General features: G+C 38.0%; 1 protein-coding gene across 5 annotated transcripts in view; it reads left to right on the top strand.

Annotated features, from left to right (window-relative positions):
• The window catches only part of PDE5A (phosphodiesterase 5A), a 142,718-nt gene extending 121,903 nt beyond the window's left edge, over positions 1-20,815 (top strand). For all 5 annotated transcript variants that reach the window (XM_040584203.1, XM_040584194.1, XM_040584185.1 and 2 more), the window contains 10 exons: positions 767-913; positions 3,110-3,235; positions 5,315-5,409; positions 8,714-8,801; positions 9,937-10,037; positions 10,132-10,209; positions 11,066-11,129; positions 11,668-11,742; positions 12,248-12,331; positions 15,657-20,815. In XM_040584203.1, the coding sequence (XP_040440137.1) occupies positions 767-913; positions 3,110-3,235; positions 5,315-5,409; positions 8,714-8,801; positions 9,937-10,037; positions 10,132-10,209; positions 11,066-11,129; positions 11,668-11,742; positions 12,248-12,331; positions 15,657-15,794 (996 nt within the window). In that variant the 3' untranslated portion in view covers positions 15,795-20,815. The remainder of the gene's footprint in view (positions 1-766; positions 914-3,109; positions 3,236-5,314; positions 5,410-8,713; positions 8,802-9,936; positions 10,038-10,131; positions 10,210-11,065; positions 11,130-11,667; positions 11,743-12,247; positions 12,332-15,656) is intronic.
• Positions 20,816-21,034: the final 219 nt, after the last annotated feature.

Raw genomic sequence — 21,034 nt, forward strand, 5'->3', positions numbered from 1 at the left:
TACCACCTTAACATCTGTATTTTGAAGGGCAACCAATACCTATACTCTGAATTTTATGACTAGAAAAAGTAGATTTGTGATACATAGAGTTGTAATACATGTAATGAATGGAGATATTACTGATAATAAAAGTTACAGATTTTAAAAGTATAGAGTTGGGGGTTTTGTCTACTTGATAATTTCAAATTTCACATTGAGTTTGCGATTGTACTCTATTACACCAAAAACATTGTCCAAAGTTTTTAAAGGTTACTGATCACAGGTGAACCCTGATTTTTTTAGGTTTCTAGCCCTGAGAAAACTCTGGCTGTAGATGTTCTACTTCAGCACTGAATGTGGATTCTGTTAGGAATTCTGTTCTACTGACATCTCTTCCCTTAGGATTTTTAGAAAATTGTCAACAGTTACAGATTTTGATGTCTGCCTGTCCACAAAAGCAAACATACAACTCCTCTGCCTTATTTCCTCAGTCTCCCAATTTCATACATACTTTTGGTTACAATTTGCTTTAGGTGATTTAGGTAACAGACTGGCCAGGTAGTCCCTTCCTGATTCTCTTACCTATGGAAAAGTGAGTTAAACCTAAGCAAATAAGGTAATGTTAAACAAGAAAGGCTAACGACAGATAAATAAGAAGTAATCATCAGATTTCAGTACAACGTGAAGGCACAATTTAGTATCTCACTACTTCTCTGTTGAAAAAGCAGGTATTCATATTAGCTTTCTCTTTCCTAGTGCTAAGTTGTGTTCTTCTATTCTTCTCTAGGCTGCCGTGGTACCATCTGCACAATCTCTCAACCTAACTGACTTCAACTTCAGTGATTTTGAGCTATCAGATTATGAAACAACGCTGTGTACAATTCGGATGTTCACAGACCTCAACCTGGTGCAAAATTTCCAGATGAAACATGAGGTATGAATGCTGTCAAATGCTGCTTCACATAAAAAGACAACTTAATTATTAGAAAATTGGGAGAACAGTGAAATGAGCCTACTGTAAATATGATTTGAAATCTGTATTGAAGAATAGTTAGCGAACTAGGAAGGCATATAAAGTGGGCAGTACTGGGGTTTGTCCCAAGTTTGGTTCTACTGAAGGTTTTACTAATATTTTACTAACAGTCAAGTGCATAAATTAAAAATGGTAAACAAAAGAATAGTTCGTGGTAACAGAGAAAACCAGGTCACAGCTACTAGTGTCAGAAACTGTGTAAAAGTCAATAATGTGCCTTAGTAGCAAAAAGGGGCAAATTTCATTCCTTACTGACAGTGGTATTTAAGGCCCATGGAGTAATTATATTGTAGCTCATATCTGAAGCGACACACAAAGATACAAATGAATTTTAAAAAAATAACGATTTAGGAGACTTGAGCAAAGTTTGAATGAATTAATCTTGTTTTCTCCAGAAAACAGAACATCGAGGAGGGAGATGATAGCTTTTCAGTTAAGTGAAAGTCTGTTATAAAGAGGACCATAATATTGTTGTCTATGTCCATATAAGGTAGTAAAAGTAATTAGTTTAGTCTTTCCTCCACAAAATATTAGAGATTAGGGGAACTTTGTAGTTATGGAGGTAGTAGAGTGGAACAGATTACTTAGGTGGGCTGTGGAAACTTCCCTGAAGGTCTCTACCAGTAGATCTAGTTGTAGATATGCATCTGTCAGAGGTGATCTAGACAGGTATTCTTATTTTACTCCTGGTCCTAGAGGTTGACTAGATCATCTTTTAGGCCTATTCCAGTCAATTCACACAATTTCTGTTTGTAAAAACCTTCGGTTTTAAATACTTTATTTCTGCTTTATGTATGTATTTTTCAACAAAACTTCCAAAGCTCAGTATCAAACTGCAAAATTAATTCAGAGGGCTTCATAGGCAAGCAAATAGGTAAAAGAAAACAGGTTCTCATTTCCTAGATCACCAGTTTATAGACCAATTTAGATTAGCAGTGTTTCAGGGCTGAAAGAAGTACTGTATTACCTAGTTTGATCTCTTGAATATCCCAGTCCTTAGTTTCACCTTTGTTGTAAGGCCAAGAACTTGTACTTCCTTAAGGGATATGTCCCATCAGAAGAGAGGGAGTCGGGTAGCCCAGTAATGAGTGGGCTCCTAGTTCCTAGTGGAGCAATTGTAATGGATTTGCAAAACCAAAATAACACCGCAACAATAGATGCATAATGATGACACGTCACTAGAAGCAAGAGGATGTTGACAGCTTTGAAGCTATGCTTTCAGCTTTCCATCCTGCAAAACTGGCAGTAGCCTAGCCTTCCTTTTTTAACAGTGGAAAGGCAGAGAATACTGCTGCCTTTATCTGTGTGGAATTGTTATGTGGGTGAATGATATGGTATTTTCATTTCTGTCAGTACAACATCCTTCACTAAGAACACTAAACATTTTCTCGAACGAACCAAAGCCTAGATGCTCAGGCAGCATTTAACATAGAGCAGTATGCTGCAACAATTTAAACCAAGGGACCTGTTCTAGTATACATCAAATTACTATCTGACATTCATATCTTTTACTTCATTAGAATTGAAGTATAACCCACAACTTGTAGTACTGCTGTGTAAAACTTCCAGGATATACTTTCTTCCTGCATAAAAAAATACTACCCAGCAATACAGTAATCGCTGTCTTTCTTCATACTCACTTGCTTTCCAAAGTCCAATTCTGCTTGTCTTTTGACAAGCTGCTATGAGAGAAAAGCTGCATGTTCATTATTAAAACAGGTCTTAAGAGAAATCTGTAATTAAAAAAATAAATTTTCTCGATCAAGTATGTTGTTAAAAACAAGGATTTTTTTTCTCCCAGTTATCTCAGCATAATTCAGTTTCTGAGTTAACAGCAGGGCACCTGACTCTAACATTAGGCCCTTAGTAATAAAAACCCAAACCCACAACTACTGCATACTCAATGAGTAACTGTAAGCCTATTCTTATCTATGTTCATAGTTACAAGTATGTTATATTTGAAGTTACTTTAGTTAAAAGGAGATATTTTTTCTGTAAGAGACAGTTTTCAAGTGGGATTAGAGAAATATTTGTTTTCATAAAAATAATAGATTTCTAATACATTTACCGTTAACTTTATGATGCTGTTTCTTAAAGGTTCTCTGCAGATGGATTTTAAGTGTAAAGAAAAATTATCGGAAAAATGTTGCTTATCACAATTGGAGACATGCCTTTAATACAGCGCAGTGCATGTTTGCTGCTTTAAAATCTGGTAAACTTCAGGTACATTTTGCTGTTTGTTTCTTCATTAAGAATTTTCTGGCTAAACAAAGTCTATAATGCATTGTTCTGATTGTCGTGTCAGTAGGATGTTCATCATTCTGTGGTACTCCTAGTAAAATCCGAATATTTCTGCTGAAGACTTCTGGCTTTAAGGGCTTGCTTTGTGAAATTGTTGTCATGTTGTTATGTCCCCAGTTTCAGTTAAATCCTCTGGAAGTGATCAGGTGGGTGTTCCCAATGGAAGTATCTCAAATAAGGCACATATATGATTATGCCTTTTTATAAAGTTAATGCTTATGACACAAGCAAGTCGAATAGGTGGAGAAGAAAAGGAACAACCCTGTTTCAGGATGCTTCCTTATAACATTTACCAGGAAATGTTTTCAGTTTGAACACAGAGCTGAGTACAGCTTCAGACAAACAACAGAACATTTTTGGGAAATAAAAGATTCGAATGCTCATTTCGGTGCTTTTGAACAATGTTTCAACCTTCCACTTAAGAGACATAATAATTTTTACGAAATCATAATAATTATTTATTGCAAATACTGGAGGGCTAGATGATCCCCAAAATAAGAAAGGTATTGATTAGTAATTTTTCCAAAATACCTTTTTAGGTTTTGGTTTTATATTCTTGAAGAAACCAAAATGTTTCTGTTCATTTTAAATTAACGTGTTTCTTCAGTTTGATTACAGAGAATTGTTATTAGCTGGTTTGTACTATTTTACAGTAAGCACTTCTGAGAGAATAAATAAATCCTATTTGTAGACCAAAACCCAATAATGATAATGAAGAGACATTCCCTTCCTCTACAAACTTTGTCTCACTCAAGGAAAAAAAAAAAAAGATAGACAAAAGGCGCTGGAAGAGACAAAGGCAAAGGGCTTTCACATTCATTCTGTACTGAAATGGACATGTCTGCTCTGTGTGCAGTCTAGCAATCTCTGATGATCCTGATAGCTTGCTTGCTATTTTTGGAATCCTGTCAGTCTTCACTGCAATTTCCAAAATTGTTTTATTCATAACTACACAGTTAGGAACTCCACACTGATTTTCATGTCCTAGATTCTGGAGTCAGAACGGCATTGAACGTAAATCTCGGTTTTCTCTAGTTTGAAGGGAAAAGCAAGCATCAGGGGAGACATCTTCCCAGCAGAAACATTAAATCAGTCATTTCCAAACTGATTTGTCTTTTGACTAGGCTAAGGACAGGTTTCGTTGTCTAAAAAGCAGATGCAAGTCTACAGAAATTGTAAGTTCTTAAAGAAAATTTGGATTTGATTGTACGGAGGGTAGAGTGGCAGCGCTGTCACTAGGTGTTCTTCGAATTCCTGTCCAGACTGCTGTGCCTGCTGTTCTTGTGCCATTACACAATGCTGCATGAATACTGTAGCTTTTTCCAGCTTCTGTTTCTCACTGGACAGACTTGCATGAATTTTCTATCTGATTCTATTGAACAGTATTAAAGATTTGAAATAGTCACAGAAGAGAAACTGTAACCTCTCTGCTAATCCTTGTTGGAGCTCTAGAATAAACACTTCAATAACGGTAGTCAGATATTGGTTACTTTAATTTTCCACGGGCTTTAAACTTCTTCAATTTATTTGCCCAGCAATCAGTGAAAAACATGACATTTTTCCCTTCTGATTATTCCAAGGACGTTTGTTACAATGAATTTTTAGACCTCCTTAGGGTACGTAGCCTGACTCCCTTGAAGTAACAGAGGGGCTGAGCTAAAATTAATGGGGCCAGATTTTAAAAAAGATTCCTCATTCTCTCTCTTCGCTGCCAGGTGACATGACGCAAGTCGCTTCCTCTTTCGTATCGGTTTTCTCATCAGTAGAGAGGGCTAGATGATGTTCCCTCTGAAAACTGCATTGAGGTCTGTGGAGAATGATTATTACTGCACACCATGTCTTCAGAGATAACCCTTATTCTCAGCATTTTATGTCCTTGTCCTTCATGGGCCAGAACTGTATCTGCCATGTGGGTAAAGACAAGACAGCAGATATAAAACACATCGTGCAAAACAAATCCCCATCACAAAGCTAACTCACTTCTTGTTTTACTGTCTACAGAGCAGACTAACTGACTTGGAAACACTGGCTTTGCTGATAGCAACTCTAAGCCATGATTTGGATCACAGGGGAGTGAACAACTCTTATATACAAAGGTAAGTAAGTCTGAGAGAAGTTAAAAACAAATGAATACCAAAGTCACAGAGCTATAATTAAGTACAACCTAATTGATTTGATGATGTGAGGCCACGCAAAGGAGCAGGTTTTTACAAAGCAATAAGTATAAGATCAGCCAGAAACAATCAAGAGTCCAAAGCAAAGGTGCACCTCAATTGTTGACTAACTGTGATGACAGATGAAGTGAACTCTTTGTAGACTGAGCAGGGGCAGCATCTTTCTGCTCCTGTTCTGCAAGTCTCATCCCCTGTTTTACACACAGTGACAGCAAAAGGTTCCAGCTTGTAAGGGACAGCGTGTAGGAAACGTGCAGCTTTTCCAACTGTTGTTCCCCGTCTAGTCTGGGCAAGCACAGAGCTGAAATCTGCAGCCTTCTGTTACAAAGGTGTCTCCCTGCCACTCTGAACTCTGATTGTTTTACTCATGATTTAGCCATGTTTTTCCAGAAATCTAAGTTGATTTGAACAAGATACATATTTAAATTCACATTAAAAATGTATGACTGTTAGGCATTGATTTTGGGTTATCTGTACTCTTTTAACTTTGATCAGTTCTGGAGTTACAGAAAAAACCTTTACAAAGTCAAAATATGTTTAAAACCTTGAAACAAAATATTTTTGCTAAACAATTTATTTCTCTTTGAAGTTATCAAAATGAACCACCTGAACTCTTTTAAAATCTTCTCCGTGTTTTATTTTTTAACTAAAAATACTTGGGTTTTTTAGAATTTATTAATTGTTTCAGATCTGCCCAAATGTGGTTTTCGGTGAATTTAGTATTCACTTCAAATAACAGTATATGATTCCTCAATTAAATAAATAGCTTTACTTAAAACATGGTATAATGTGATTACTGTGATACAGCAATGTGTCCTGATCTGTCCAGATATAGAGAAACGTATACTTGTTCCTTTTTCTGACAGAGCTGGAGAGTGGCTTTGAAGCTACCTTTGGAAGAAGTAGTCTGCTGTTCTCATTGTGTGTAAAGTAAGATACTAGGGGAAGAAAAGATTGTCTGAGACAGAGAACACTGAAAGGCAGGAAATAATTAAGCTGAAGCAGAATTCCTGCCTTTCAGATATATGTTCAGAATTATGCTAAGACTGATGTGTAAAGCAAAAAAAAAAAAACAACAAAAAAACCCCCACAAAACTGAAAGAGTAACCTTTTTCTAGTTCCCTAATGGGGGATTCCAGCAGTAACTGTAGCCTTGCAGTGATTGGAACCAGTTAGCTATTTTTTGCTTTATTTATTTAAAAATAAATTTCCTGGAAGACATCTGGAGATGCGTCATCTCCTCTCAGAAATGTCCTGGGAAAGTGTCATAGACAGCAAAATCTAACATTCACACATGTTGTAAAGCAGAGATGGTTACAGCTTAATAATTCTTTTTCAATAGAAAGTTCAATGAATTTTGTTCTTAAACCCCTCTTTGCAATCTAAATGAAAAGTTATTTTTCCAGGAACAGATGCCTTTTGTTTCTTCCTTGGAAGCAGGGAGAGTGAATACTTTTATGATTCTTTCCTTAAGCAGCAGGGTTTCAAAAATTAAAAAGGTCCTGGTAGGAGAAATTACAGGAAAGGAACTGCCTAAAAGTCTTTTGGTAGATACACAGGGGTTTCATTTTCTTTTTCTTCCAAACCCACATGTAAAGTAGGGCAAGCAAAGAGTATGAAAACTGCCTACCCAAACCACTGTGTTCAGAAAGCAATGGCGTCCTTTGGCCTGGCGTGGTGGCTTAATAGAAATGCTGTGTACTACAGACATAGGGCCTGAGTTTATTTCCAGCACTTGTGTCTTCCCAGCCAGCCAGGGTCTGCAAGTCCTCAGCAAGCTCTAGTTTGGTGTAGTACTTGGGAAGATAACCTAAGATATTTCTCACATATTTCTCTCTTCAGTCAGGATGAACTTTAGGGGACACAGTATGCATCCCACTTAACTCAATGGGAATTTCACCCAGCATGTGTTGGCACTATCCTACAGTTTGTTTCCTTACAGAAACACACCAGTGTATTTGCTCTATACTGCTTTTGCAATGGTCTCAGAGGAGGTGCTGGGCAGCCAGCCCATAATCCTCAGGGGCTTGCATCCTTTAATCTCCCTTTCCGCATTTTTGTTTGTCTTTCCATCTTTCTCTCCACATTTTTGTGCTTCCTAAATCCCCAGAGTCGCCTCTCATGACTTTTATTTGGGTGCACTCCTTACGTAGGGACCCAGTCCTGCAACCGCTAGTTCATGTGAATGATTCTTAATCATATAAAAAGTCCCATGGAACTATATGCTAAAAAATAATTTCTTGCATGATTACACATTTGTAGGTCAGATCAGAATTAGAGTGACTGTTTCAGGATTAGCAGCAAAACAGACTTCTAGAAGAATCCCAGTTTAGTTGAAGAGATGACAACGTGGGACCAGGGGCTGAAAATGGAGATACAGCTGCAAAAGCTAAGAACTGTTTCATGCAATGAGAAACAGTGGGAAATTAGAAATCATCAGAAGGGAGGAGTTTCTGTATTTTGTCTAAAGCTACCCCAACAGTAAATTCTGACTTTTACACTAAGGTGGCTTTAAATTCTGTATCTGCCCCATTGGTTTCATGTGGTTTTTCACTGCCTGAAGTACAACCAACATCTTGTTTCCCTTTTGGATTTTACCCTAGGCAAAGGATAGGTAACAATACTGCAGTAGCTTGGTCATGAAAAGAGTGGGGATGAATGAAGTACCAGTACAGCTACTAACACTGGGAAATTACTCCAGCAACGTTTTGGTCCCTGGTCAGCAGGACTTTTTCCATTGGTATCAGCGGGCTTCCAATTAGGTCTGCATTGTCACTTGCAAGCTCAGTAGTTGAGCTGACTAAATATGCTTAAAATGTTACAAAACCCAAACCTGCCATTTACATTTTGCTTGTGAATGAACCCTTCTTCTTGCCTTTCCTTTTCCTACAAGAACTTTCACTTTTTATAAAACCTTGTATTACATTCTCAATCCTTGCATGAAGCTGGTCTCTGCAGGTAACAGAAGACAGAAAACTAGAGTTGTCAGTGCTCTGACAAAGTAACAGCACTGTCTTTTTTTATCTGTACTCTCCCAGCATCCTTCCAAATGTATTCATTTTGTCTGGCCAGTTACACAGAAGGGGCAAAGGAACTGGTTAAGAACAAGCATGGGTGGGTGGGGTTAAACTGATAATGAGAAGAGGATTTTAAAAGAGAAGTTATTTCTGGATTAGTATCATGCTTAATTTAATTTCTCCATCTAATGGGTCTTTTTACTCCTCAGAAGTGAACATCCACTGGCTCAACTGTATTGCCACTCAATCATGGAGCATCATCATTTTGATCAATGCCTTATGATCCTGAACAGTCCGGTGAGTGCCACAGTTTTGTGTATGCTGAAGGAAACTATTCTCTATTTTACTTTTTATTTTTAGCTTCTGGATAGATTCCCACCCTTATACATTCCTAACTGATCTTTATTCCTTTTTGGGTAACGAAAGCAAACGCAGCAGTTTTGAAATCACAGTGCCGTTGCTGAGTGCCACCAAACCTTTCCAGGCGTTGCTAATAAGGGAAGCCTTGTTAATATCCTTTTGAGTACCTGTTTCCTTGGACCAAAGGAAACAAAGAGCTTTGTTGCCATTTTCATGACCTCTTATGATCCACCGAACAAACCCAAGTCCTTGCTCTCAGTTTCAAAAAACATTCCGGCCTACACATACACAAAGCAGCCCTGATGAGACCAAACCAAACACTGTTAATGTTGACATTCCAAAGTGAAGCCAAACCTAAGTTAAGTAAATATGCAAATAAAACTACATTCTTCTCGTTTTATATTATTAACTAGTTCTAAGACCAGTTACTCTGCCTGCACGATCATTTCAAAGCAGTATGTGTTCACTGCTCATTTCATATCGCAGGTATGGTACTTCTGGCACCCTTTGTACTGTAACGATTCTTTCCAAATCAGACGGAAAAATATGGAAAAAAGGTGGAGGCAGGGTGCCATTTCACCAGCTCCAAAGTACTCTGGTTTAACAGTGGGTTGCTGAGCTTATATTTCTATGTCATAGCTGGTTATTTTTGTTGCTTCATAAAACGAAAGTATTTTCATTTACATGAGGTGTATAGGTAGGTGCTGGAATCTATTAGAGTTCCTCTGCTTCAGGGAGGGGGAAAGAGGAAAGAGAACTGCTGTAATACGGCTTGTGGCAAGTGTAATTTTGATGAATGGAATGCACTTAAAGGCTTTGATGTTGCTCTGCTTGTAGTTCCATTTTGTAACAGTCGATTATGATGATGTTGCTGTGCAGCTTTCTGCCATTACTCAAGAAGACTGGCAGTTTAGTTTTTAAATTGGGAAATCTGCAAAAGGAAGCAGGGCAAAAGAATGGCATCAGATGTCAGCAAACAACTCATAATGATTTAGTACCTAAGAGACATTTTAGCAAACTGGTGTGCTGTTGCCCATTTCACTAGTAACACTGGTTTTGTTTTTTTGTAAAGGGCAATCAGATTCTCAGCAGCCTTTCCATCGAAGAATACAAGGCTACACTGAAAATGATAAAACAGGCCATTCTTGCCACAGACCTAGCGTTATACATAAAGTAAGTCAGAAGCAAGTTTGGCTGGATCATCATTGCTGGACGTTTGGATTGTGTCAGCACGCTGCAAAATCTTTTGTTTTAACTTCTTTTAAAGGAGGAGAGGAGAATTTTTTGAACTTCTAAGGAAGAAGCAATTTAATTGGGAAGATCCCACCCAGAAGGAGCTATTTTTGTAAGTAAAAGCAGAATGATTAATAAGTCAGCTAATGTTACCAGGTACCCACTTTTCCTTTCCATGTTGCTGTGGATTTCATTAAGACTAGGAGATCTGTGTGCTGCAGGCCTGGGCAAACCGGCACTGGTACATAGGTCACTGAATGACTCCCTGGGCTGGAAGTACTAAGTCTGCAACCTGTGTGCTAAACTTTGTTAGGAAGTGTGTGGAGTCACACGAGCATTTCTGTTTTTCCTAAAGAGTGCAGGGTTTCTGTCTAGGTGCCATGTTCATTTTCTCTTGATACTTCATACTTAAATATTGAATTGCTGAAACCAGTGAGTAAAGATTCAGGGCAGGCAGTTTGTTTTGAAGTGGATTCCTTAGCGGCAGTGAATTAAAAATAAGATTAATAGAGACATGCTGTAAGGCACAGCTACAGAAAAATAGTCTTACATAGGCTGTCTCAGAAAGGAAGGATTCTGTATTTCAAATTCAGTGCCTTTAAAAAACAGTCTAATTTAGTCATGTTCTGTGTCTGTTCTTGTTTCAGTCCTTGGCCTTCATATTGTCAGTAAAGATGGCAGTTACTGCTAATGTCAGAATAAACAAATGTCTGTCTAGTGTCTTTAAAAGAGTTCATTTGATGTGAATCCACCAAATGAACCAGTCCAGATTTGCTCATTTCACACAGGTGAAAGTCTACTACACCATCGAACCTTGGATAACTTTGTAACTTTGCTTTAATTTCACTTGTTTTTCTGACTTTGATGTTCCTTGAAATTTTATATTGTTTTAGTAATCATTTTACTTGGTGGCTACATACATTTCATAATACAGTCACTCATAGATTTTTTTCTGGTTTTTTTGACAGAGCAATGCTGATGACTGCTTGTGATTTGTCAGCCATAACCAAACCATGGCCAGTTCAGCAGCGGGTATACGCTTACTTTTAAGATTTACTAAATACAAACTCCACCTAACAGTTCTGCTTCCTCCAGTCAGTCCTTATCGCAAAGGCAGTGGTGGAATGCAGAGATTAGGTAGCAGTCCTTCAAAGTGCTGTAAGATGTTTTTGTGTCTTTATAGCAAAATGTGTGCATTTAGCTATGACACCATGTCAGCAGCAATCTGAAGGTAAATCAGGAATCTCTGTTCTTTCCAACATTTCTGTGTTGACTACAAAGCAGTCAGTTGATACAATACACTAGTATTGGCTGATCTTTTTCTATGCGTTGATCGTTCCAGCCGTTATCAGCAGTAAGATGCCTATGTGCCATTTTTTTCACTTTGCTTTGTCAGAGTAAATACCAGCACATGCAGGTGTTCTGTTTGTGCGCAGATGTGCGCACAATTAGAATTCTAAAAGCTTGCTGTTGAGCTGGAGAGTCTCATTATGGGAAGTCCCAATTTGATATATCCTTAGGAGAGAGAGGAAACGGTTTTACAGCTCTCAATGTGTGAAATCTCTTACAGATTGCTGAGCTTGTAGCTACCGAGTTCTTTGATCAAGGAGACAAAGAGCGGAAGGAACTCAACATAGAACCAACAGTAAGTGACAGAATCATGCAGAATCACCTCTTTCAATACGACTTTTACAAACAGCACTTCACGCTCCATTCAAAAGCCAGGGTTCTCCCACTGACCAACTCCTTCCCTGTCTTCCTACTAGTCAGTTTTCTTCTGTGGTTCCCAAATACCACCAGTGTGTCATTATCTCTGAGCCAGAACAGATAGCATTATTTCTTCTAAATCAGTATTACTAAATTGTCTAGGGAATATATTCCTAAATTGGTACCTATTTGCAACCTATCCAAACCAAGTAAGCTTGTGTGTTCTTCTAGCTATTTGGCCTCTCAGTCCAAGGACAATCTCCTAAGGCAAGTTCACGCAGTTGAATTACCTGCATTGCCACACATGTACTAATACCCCGCTGTGCTGAGCTTGCTGTGCCTTTTAAGGTGCTGCTTTTTAATTCCAGCCTGTCTCTTTGGTTTTGGTTGGGTTTTCTGTTTAATGCATTTAAACACAGAGTTTGTTTACTTCTTCTCTGCAGGATCTAATGAACAGAGAAAAGAAAAATAAAATTCCCAGCATGCAGGTTGGATTCATAGATGCTGTTTGTTTGCAGCTGTATGAGGTATGGTGCCTAAGAAAGAACTGCACATATCTAAAACCAGAACTACTTACTGTAGCCTCTAATAGATGCAGATTTAAAATTAGAATAAAAATCAAATTAAAAACTAGTACCTTAATTTTTTGTTAAGTGTTACATAAGGTTCATTATTCAGTTGAAGATATTATTTAGTATTTATGATTAATGTTTGTTTGATTTGATTAATGCATTTTGTTGTCATTTTTACAACCTAGTGGTAATTGCTGTGCTCAGTGCACTTGGTGTTAGATCTCTGGGTTATATTCTGGATTCTAAAACTAACGCTTTGCTATCCAGGAAAAGAATGGTGTCCGTGTAGTGCATTGATAAAAAGTTTTGTTTAAGAGTTTTAAAGAATTCAGAATTCTTCCTGCAAAAGGTGATGTGTGACATGCTGAGCATAGGAAATGTAGCCAAATTTAACGTTTCCCATCCCATTTATTTCTTTCATCAAACAGAAAAGCAGTGCATGAGGGAATTCATTGAAGTGTTTTTCATTCTGGTCAAAAACTCTCTAAGGAAAGACTTAGATATAATGTGAAACAAAACATAATGATTTCTTATTTTTTTTAAACCAGTAAAGCACTAGAGTGAAAGCCTGTTCATTGGGACTATAGCAAGTATTTTACAGGCACTGAGTAAGAAGAAAGTTGAGGAACAGATAGCCTAACTTGTAAAAATCTTCCAGTGAGAGGAACAAGGCAATTACTCCATATTTTTCCTCTTACACAGTAAACTTTTCTAAAAAGAATCCACATCCACTAGTTGGAAGGAAAGAAGGATAGAGGACAGAGAGGGAGCTACTAGCTGCTGCTCCTGAAACTCACATGTTTCTGTGCTGTAGAAACTGTTTTGTCAGGAAAATAAGGCAGCCTTTGCTGGGAAGCCTCCTAAAACTGCTTCCAGCAGGAGGCAGGCCACTCAAAGAAGACCAAGTATCTGTGGAAAGGTACAGATGATACTAACAGAAAATTCTTTGAACAGAACTCCTGAGCAGGTTTGAATGCCCACAGCTCCAGAGCCTGAACTTCTATACTTTTTCTTATTAGGGGAGGCCTTTACCTTTCCATTTATTAAAATAGCAGAAAATATCACTTACTCTGAGATAGGCACTGCAGCTTACATCTGCAGCTACCAAGTGATACTAGTCCAGACTGTACCCAGCACCTGTACAGTCCCTGCAAGGAAAAGAGGTGCATTAGTATTTCTAGCTGCTGGGCCCCTGCGCTGTAGCTGCGGCTTTGTTAGCCACAGTGAATACAAAGCCATGCCTGGTTAGCAGCCGGCAGCACCTACAGCTGTTTGGAGCCTTCTTCCTTCTCTCTAACTGGGGATGAAAGATGCTGCATCCAAAGGAGGGTCTGAGCAGCATCATTTTTGTCAGAACATGTAGCCTCCTAACAGCTCTGTGTATCACTCTCACTTGTTATCTTGTCTCGAAGCCTGACCTGAACTGGAACAGCACAGCACATAGCAGGCTGACAGTGTCTGGGACTTTATATAGACTCTGAGTATGCCAGCATGTGTCCTGACCTGACAGTGACTTGCAGGGACAGAGAGCACTAAAGAGGATGGGGAGCCTGTGAGGAAGCGACCCAACCCATAACAGTACTGGTAAATGCAAGGAAGGGGCTACAGTTTGAGCTGATTCAGTGTTTGTTTAGTTTGACTGGGGTGCAAGTAGGGGTTAGTACCTGCTTACACAGGTTTGTGTTTTCTTCAGGGAGTAATAAATGGCAAAACATACAGACAACTTCAGTGTTACTATGAAAACAGACAAGCATATACAGTTCACTCTCTAAGGTTCTAATGCTATAAAAGCAGACAATAAACAGGGTTGTAATGACAGCCTTTCCACTGTTTTCTCAGCTTTCATCCAGTCAGCAGGAATTTGACAGACAGTGCAAACAGAGATGAGTTCCCAATAGAGCACTGCAAGTATGTGACTTACCCTGTTATTCAGAGTAGGTCAGATCCCAGTGAACTGAAACGTTGTGGCTTCTGTTAGCTAGGTAATTAGTACAGTTAAACTGAATGATCTACAAGTCTTCCCTTTAAGTTCAGAAATCTGAAAAAATGAGAGAAATGTGTTCCATCCTTTTCATTTTTTAATCGAATAAAGTACCATTTAGCAGTTTTAAATGCTATTTAGATAGATTCAGATAAATGAAACAGGAAGACACCAGAGAGATTTGACAGGTCCGTTCTTCTTCTAGTGGTGTAAATCAATAATAATTCAGTTAAGTCTGCTGGAACTAATGAGGAGCCAATAAAACCAAAAGGAACTATGAAGACCTGTACAAGCTGATAATTCAGTAGGGTCCTTAGGTAAAGTTACAGGAGAATTAGACCTTGCTACCTCAAGTTATGTGAATGACACCTGAATTCCATGTGAAATTCTGACTGATTTTACATTTTGTATAGTGACCAGCAGAGGGGCCAGGATTCTTCTCTGTGTACTTGGCAGTTGGTTGTAGTAGTTACAGAATCAGTGAGCTCAAACAGCCTTTCCCAGACCTTGTTGTGTCTGGAACTATTAAGCTTCTGCTTTATGCTCCCAAATAGCGTGAGTTCATTCCAAAAGCCAACAGAACCCTTTATGCAAGTAAGGACTGACTGTCATAGTGCGAGGATACATCTTCATCACTTCCAAGATACAAAAATACTTTTTTCTCCTCCAATTCTATATTTAAATATCGGAACTCAGTTTTCCTTCACTCTGATGTAGTAGTGCAGCCACATCGTGAAAAAATACTTGATTGACTCCAGTCACAACGTTTCCTAAACATCACTAAGTGTCAAATATAATTTATCTATCATGTGCATACTGTCTTGAAATCAAATATTTCTGGGAGAACTCCTCAGAATCAGTTGGTACACCACCAGTGAATACGATCCCGTTGACTGTACCTGCTTGGTGTCCTCTTACCGTTCCAAGGTCATCCTTATGACCAGCTTGCTCTACATTCAAAGAACTGGCTTGCAAAGTCAGTCCGTGCATAGTGCTTCACTAGGAATACTGGACAGGTCACTTGCACATAGTAGAGCATAATATTTCACGTGGCTCCTTCTGTACCTCTGTATCACGCGCTGTACAGACACTGCCGCTCAGTCAGATCTGTACTAGCGCCAGGTAACGGTGTTTGTTTGATGTGCAGCCGGGAGCCTTCGAACTTGAAGTTCAAAATACAACTTACATTACAGACAGACCTCCTATTTCAATCATTCTGGTCTCTCTCACGGTCATCTTTAAGAACTCTTCCTTTGTTGTTAAATATAATCTCTTTTACATGATCTTGATTTATTTCAGGCCCTAACGCATGTGTCAGAGGCCTGCTACCCTTTACTGGATGGCTGTAGAAAAAACAGGCAGAAATGGCAATCCTTAGCTGAACAACAGGAGAAGAATATGATTAATGGAGAAAGCAATCAAGCCAAACGGAACTGAGGTGCCGACTGAACAACCACAAGCTTAAGTTCACATAGAAGACACAGCAATAGGGGAGTACTGCATTTTGCTAAACACTGTATAAATTTGGCTTATGTTTCGCCACTGCTGTATTGTTTTTCCATATATCAAGATATAGCATGACCACGTATATGCCAAGGTTATAAGAAGATAGTATGTTTCTTTCATTACCTCTGACCGGGATGGAAAAAGATCTGCCAGGGTAGTTTTTGCTACCCTATTCCACAAGAGGTACGCGTGCAGTTACTCGGCTGTCCCCGAGAGCCTATTACTTTATAGATGTATATAGTTGTTTAGCGATCGTGTTGTGGCCAGTATCTTAAAGACTACTGCATTTCGCACCTTTTTTCCTCTTCCAGTCTTGCTGTGTTACGTTATAAAAGTAATGAGCAGTCTTGCCTGTTCTCTTGCCAGAGGTTCTGAGGAAAGATTGAGACTAACTCTGGGGAGCCAAATCCAGCGTTTACCGTGCTAACCTCTTTCAGGAGACAGAACCGGGCTTTGAAGTAAACAGGCCCCAGAATCTGCACGCCCAATAGTTTTTTTCTTATTACGGGAATGTCCTGGCAAATGTCTTACATTTGGAGGAATTTTTAAAAAACCCTGTGAATTACTAGGAGTTTTGTGGTAGAAGTGTCATAATTATCCACGAATAATGGAAACTGCTGGAAGACTGATGAAGTGCCATAACATAACTGACAGGCTGCCGTGGAAGAGTGGCTCCCACAGAAAGCTGCAAGAAGCACACAGAGAAATGGAGACTAAACAGGATCATTTTTATATCCTGGTTTTAACTTCATGTGGAAGTTAAATTTGACATCATCGTAACCAACACTGAATCACGGGCAGGAAAAGTAGAAGAGAATGTGACTGCAAGAGCAAGAGATGCCAATCTCATTCAGGAATTCACACTTTGGTGACTATCAATGACTGATTCTTTAGGCCAGTGCTATTACAAAATGGCTATGACCACTTTGAAGAAAGCTTTATGTTATCATCTTTTAAGAAGATTAGTTAACAATGAGTAATCACAATGTCTTAAAGGAATAGGAAAAAAGAATACTGAAAGCAAAAACAGCCAAGAATGCTACAGGGATTTGCCAGTTGTTTGAGGCATTAACATTCAGAAAAGTAAGAAATCAATTAACTTGCACTAGTAAAAAAAAGCAGCATTGATATTTAAATGAAGATTACTAATAAAAATTGTTTTGAATTGGGAACCAATTCAAGAAAATACAGACATTAGACAAACACCAAAAGAGTAATACAAAGAGAGTACTGTTCTTTGGGTAGGCAGGATTAGATCAGGATCAGCAATCTAAGATGGGTGAGCAGTAGGTGTAACTTCAGCTGCACAGAGACACAGAATATGTCTCTTTTTTTTAATCTGTAGTAATGATTGTTCAGTTCAAATCAGCAATGGTATTAGGCAAAAGTAATAAATTTGGGATTGTACTTTGAAGTGTGGGAGTTTAGTTCCATCACAGTAATCCAGAAAATCCTAGTTGGAAACTGCAGTAAATTCTTCTTCCCAGGAGATTTTCAATCCCCTCTTGTAAGAGCTGGTCAGAAAGACGACAAAAACAACCTCTTTTATCAGTCTCTGCATTTAGATAAATGATAGCAGAAGCTAACAGAAGATGAAGCAAATGTTTCAAAATGTTTGACGATACTAAGTTTCATAGTAGATTTATTTTTTTTAAAATGTAGAATAAGTTATGTGGCTAGTCTGCAGCACTTCTGCCAGCCTAAATGATTTGTCACTTAATAAATCATATTCCAAACTTCTCTAATGACTACCAGTAATATATTATTGCAGCTGAATTTGATAACATTTTTCTACAAAATTATTTATCCTGGTTTTCAAAAGAAATACGGAATTCAACAATAGTTAGGAATTCCAGGACTACTGTTACGCAGTGCTCCATATGTGTGTTTATATGCATACACAGTACAATATACGTATGTAGTATGTCATAGCTATGCAGAAAAATGACTGCAGCCTGCCTCCCCAACACACACCACCACCCCCACCCCCCAAAAAAAAGCGCGTTTTTAGTACTTTCTGAAAAGTAGGAAACTTTGCTTCAGGATTTGCATAGTCCTTCTACATTCTTTTCCTTGAATGCTTGAGATAATTATTACACTGATGAGATATTTAATATAAATATGAACAAAGTATATGTATATAAAGGTGTATTCTTGCTAGTATGGTTGAGACTAGTATTTCATGATGACAACACAGCAGATCAGCTATGGTGATGTTACAGTGTAGTGACGTATCATTTACATCAAGATCCCAGTATTTCTTTGCTATATCGCGTGTTCAGCAAAGTGTTATTGTAATATAAATTTATAATTAATGCAAAGGAATGCTGGAGTCATATCTTTGACTTGAAAAAAAAATGGACATGACTTTGCAGTTTTGCAAAGGTTCGCTTAAAATGAACACAGTTATACAGTATGTTCATAATATCTGTACACATTCAACCCTCAGAATTGCTTCCACTACAAAGATTGGAAAGTACATAGAAAGACAGTTCCTAGTAAATAAACCATTTAAATGTCATAATACACCTGTATCTGTATATATTTATGCAAGCGCAAACCCTTTGAATTAGTGGTTTAAGAACCTTAGAAGCGCAGGTTGCTGTACTTCGTGAAATTTCAGAGAGTGATCAAATTCTTTATATAGTGTTTCACTCTGCCTCAAGGCAAGTGCTGGTTTTGTGTCATATCTTTGTGTGAAACGTTTGCAGAAATCGCTCATTCCTTTCATAATGTGGATAGGCAACAATATGAAAAAAAACCCAGGCTGTTTTCTGCCTGAAGTTTATTCCCTTCAGAATTCAGTGTTTTCAAACCTAGCAAGTGGATTACAGCCATGCAGCTGCCATTAATTTCATCATGAGTTGTGTATCTCATTATTTTAGTCAGGTCTCAAACATATTCTCCCCAATTTGTACTGTCTCTCTCAAACAATCAGTGTGGATTGTACGAGAAACAAGCTGAAATGGAGTTTACTGCTTTGTCAGTTCAGTCCATTAAAGCCGTTGTGAAATTCAATATTTCAGTCTTTAGGTACAGAATTTGTTCCACTAATTTTTAATACTTGTCTCAACGAAGACATCTGTTTTTCTCAGACACGGACATAGTTTCATTTAAAGTCACTCTACAGCACAGTTTAATGCTTAAAGTACACTTTTCTTTCTGGTTTTGTTAACCTTTTTGAAAAAATTGCTTGTTGTACATATTAACATACACAAAATTACTGATTAACCTTACCTCTTGTAATTAAAAAGAACAGTGAGGCTCTTAAGCTGTAGGCAATACTTCTTTTCCAACAAGTTAGTCACACATCCAATATTAGCTGTAGAATGTCTAGGTTTTCTGTTATCTCACACAATAAAAGAAAGGAGGGGAAAATAATGTTACATTGATTTTGGAGATGGTATTTTTAATTAGTAGCAGTTAAAGTTAAGAATAGATTATTCTCATACCTTCACAGAATACAAGTGAGCTAGCGATAAAAGCAAATCCTCTATTGCATTGGTGACCAGCTGAGCTCTCTTTAGAAGAGAGGACTGAAGCCTGATTTTATGCACCACCCTCAGACAATGGCATGCATGTAAAGATAAATTTTGAACTCCAATCCAATATGTTTTATCTGGCAGTGGCGCAAACTGACAGAATCAGAACACTGTCTAATTCATTTATAAGATTTTTCAAAATTATGTAACTGATTGACCACCCCATTATACAGAAAGATCACGAAGCATCAGATCTAGCCCCTTAAAATTCGGGGATGTTGGCCAAATGATCTGGATGGTGCCCCTTGCAGTTATGCATGAGAAGACAGCAGAGATTTGATGGAAAAAAATGCCTCATTCATAATAAATTCATACATTTGTAAAGGTTTTATAGAGACCTAGTATTTCAGGCATATTTGTACATTACCTTTGATTAAGAGACTTGTCTCTGTGATGCTGTAGTTTCTTCTCCCTGTCAAATCACATGCAGTTTACATTCCACAAGGTTTCAGCTTTATTTCACAGTTCTCTGCCATACTTGTTCAGGGACTTGCGCTAATTTGAAAGATAAGCTTGAACATTGGTGCACTGGGGGGGAAAAAAAAAAAAAGAAAAAAAAAGAAAAGAGATAATTTGGCTAGAGTATGATAAATAATGAGGGCTGACTTTTTTGGTTTGGACTTTCATGGGAACAAGGAACATCACAGAACCTGGCCTGCTAATTAATGACATTTGCTAAGCACAGCAAATTGTGACAGCAAAATCTTTTTTCTTTGTCATTGCTAGGTGAATGGAAATTGCATGGGAAAGTTTATTTTCCAGATAAAGAAGTTTGTTTCCATAGAGAAACTCAAATCTAAGTACCACTGTTTGTAAATGTGTATTTATGTGACAGCGCTATATAATAGCTGTTTCCACTAACTTTCACAGTGTGAGCTTGTCATGCCAGGGCCTAAGGTGTGCTCAAATACCCATTTGAAGTCAATTCTATGATTCCCATTTACCTCTAGTGGGAGCTGGAATAAGCTGTATAGGAAGTGAAAGAACGGGTCAAATCCACCTTTTTTCCTAGAAAGAGGGACCAAACTCCTACCCTTGGTAACACCTGCCTCACCTGCTCTTTGCTGTACTCAGCTATTCCTGCTGATGCCCAAGGTACCTTACAGATGTAACCGAAGTTGGAATTTGAGCCCTCGATGTATTCACATGGCAGACACCTGCATGTGTCTCTTAAAGAATGTAGTGTGAAATGCACTGTAAATAGTTTTAATATACGTTTCTATTATAGTTTAATAAAAATCTGAATCACAGTCACTAGCCACTGAGTTTGTCCATTTGTATTCTTTCATCTTTTCAAAATATTTGAACAAATATATAGTTTCTGGGCACAGTATTTTTGTACTAGGTTAAGAGGGTTACTCTGTACATTATATTTCGCCTTAAAGCATCATTAAAATCTTCTGAATGTTACGTGTTCTTGCTCGCTTCTGTCCTGTGACTACGTAGTAAAACTAATTACGTTACTTAAGAGAATCACTAGTCCTACTTACTGTACAGCTGAGAGAGAATATAGTCAGGTTATTTTCTATGGTCCAGCTGCTGCTTATTACTTATTTCCTCATTCTTCTCTTTGTACTGTTTTCATGCTTTTTAAAATAAAAAGGATGATGTAAAATTTTACTGTTTGTT

Source organism: Falco naumanni, chromosome 1 (genome assembly GCF_017639655.2).
Source record: "Falco naumanni isolate bFalNau1 chromosome 1, bFalNau1.pat, whole genome shotgun sequence".
NCBI classification, from domain to species: domain Eukaryota; kingdom Metazoa; phylum Chordata; class Aves; order Falconiformes; family Falconidae; genus Falco; species Falco naumanni.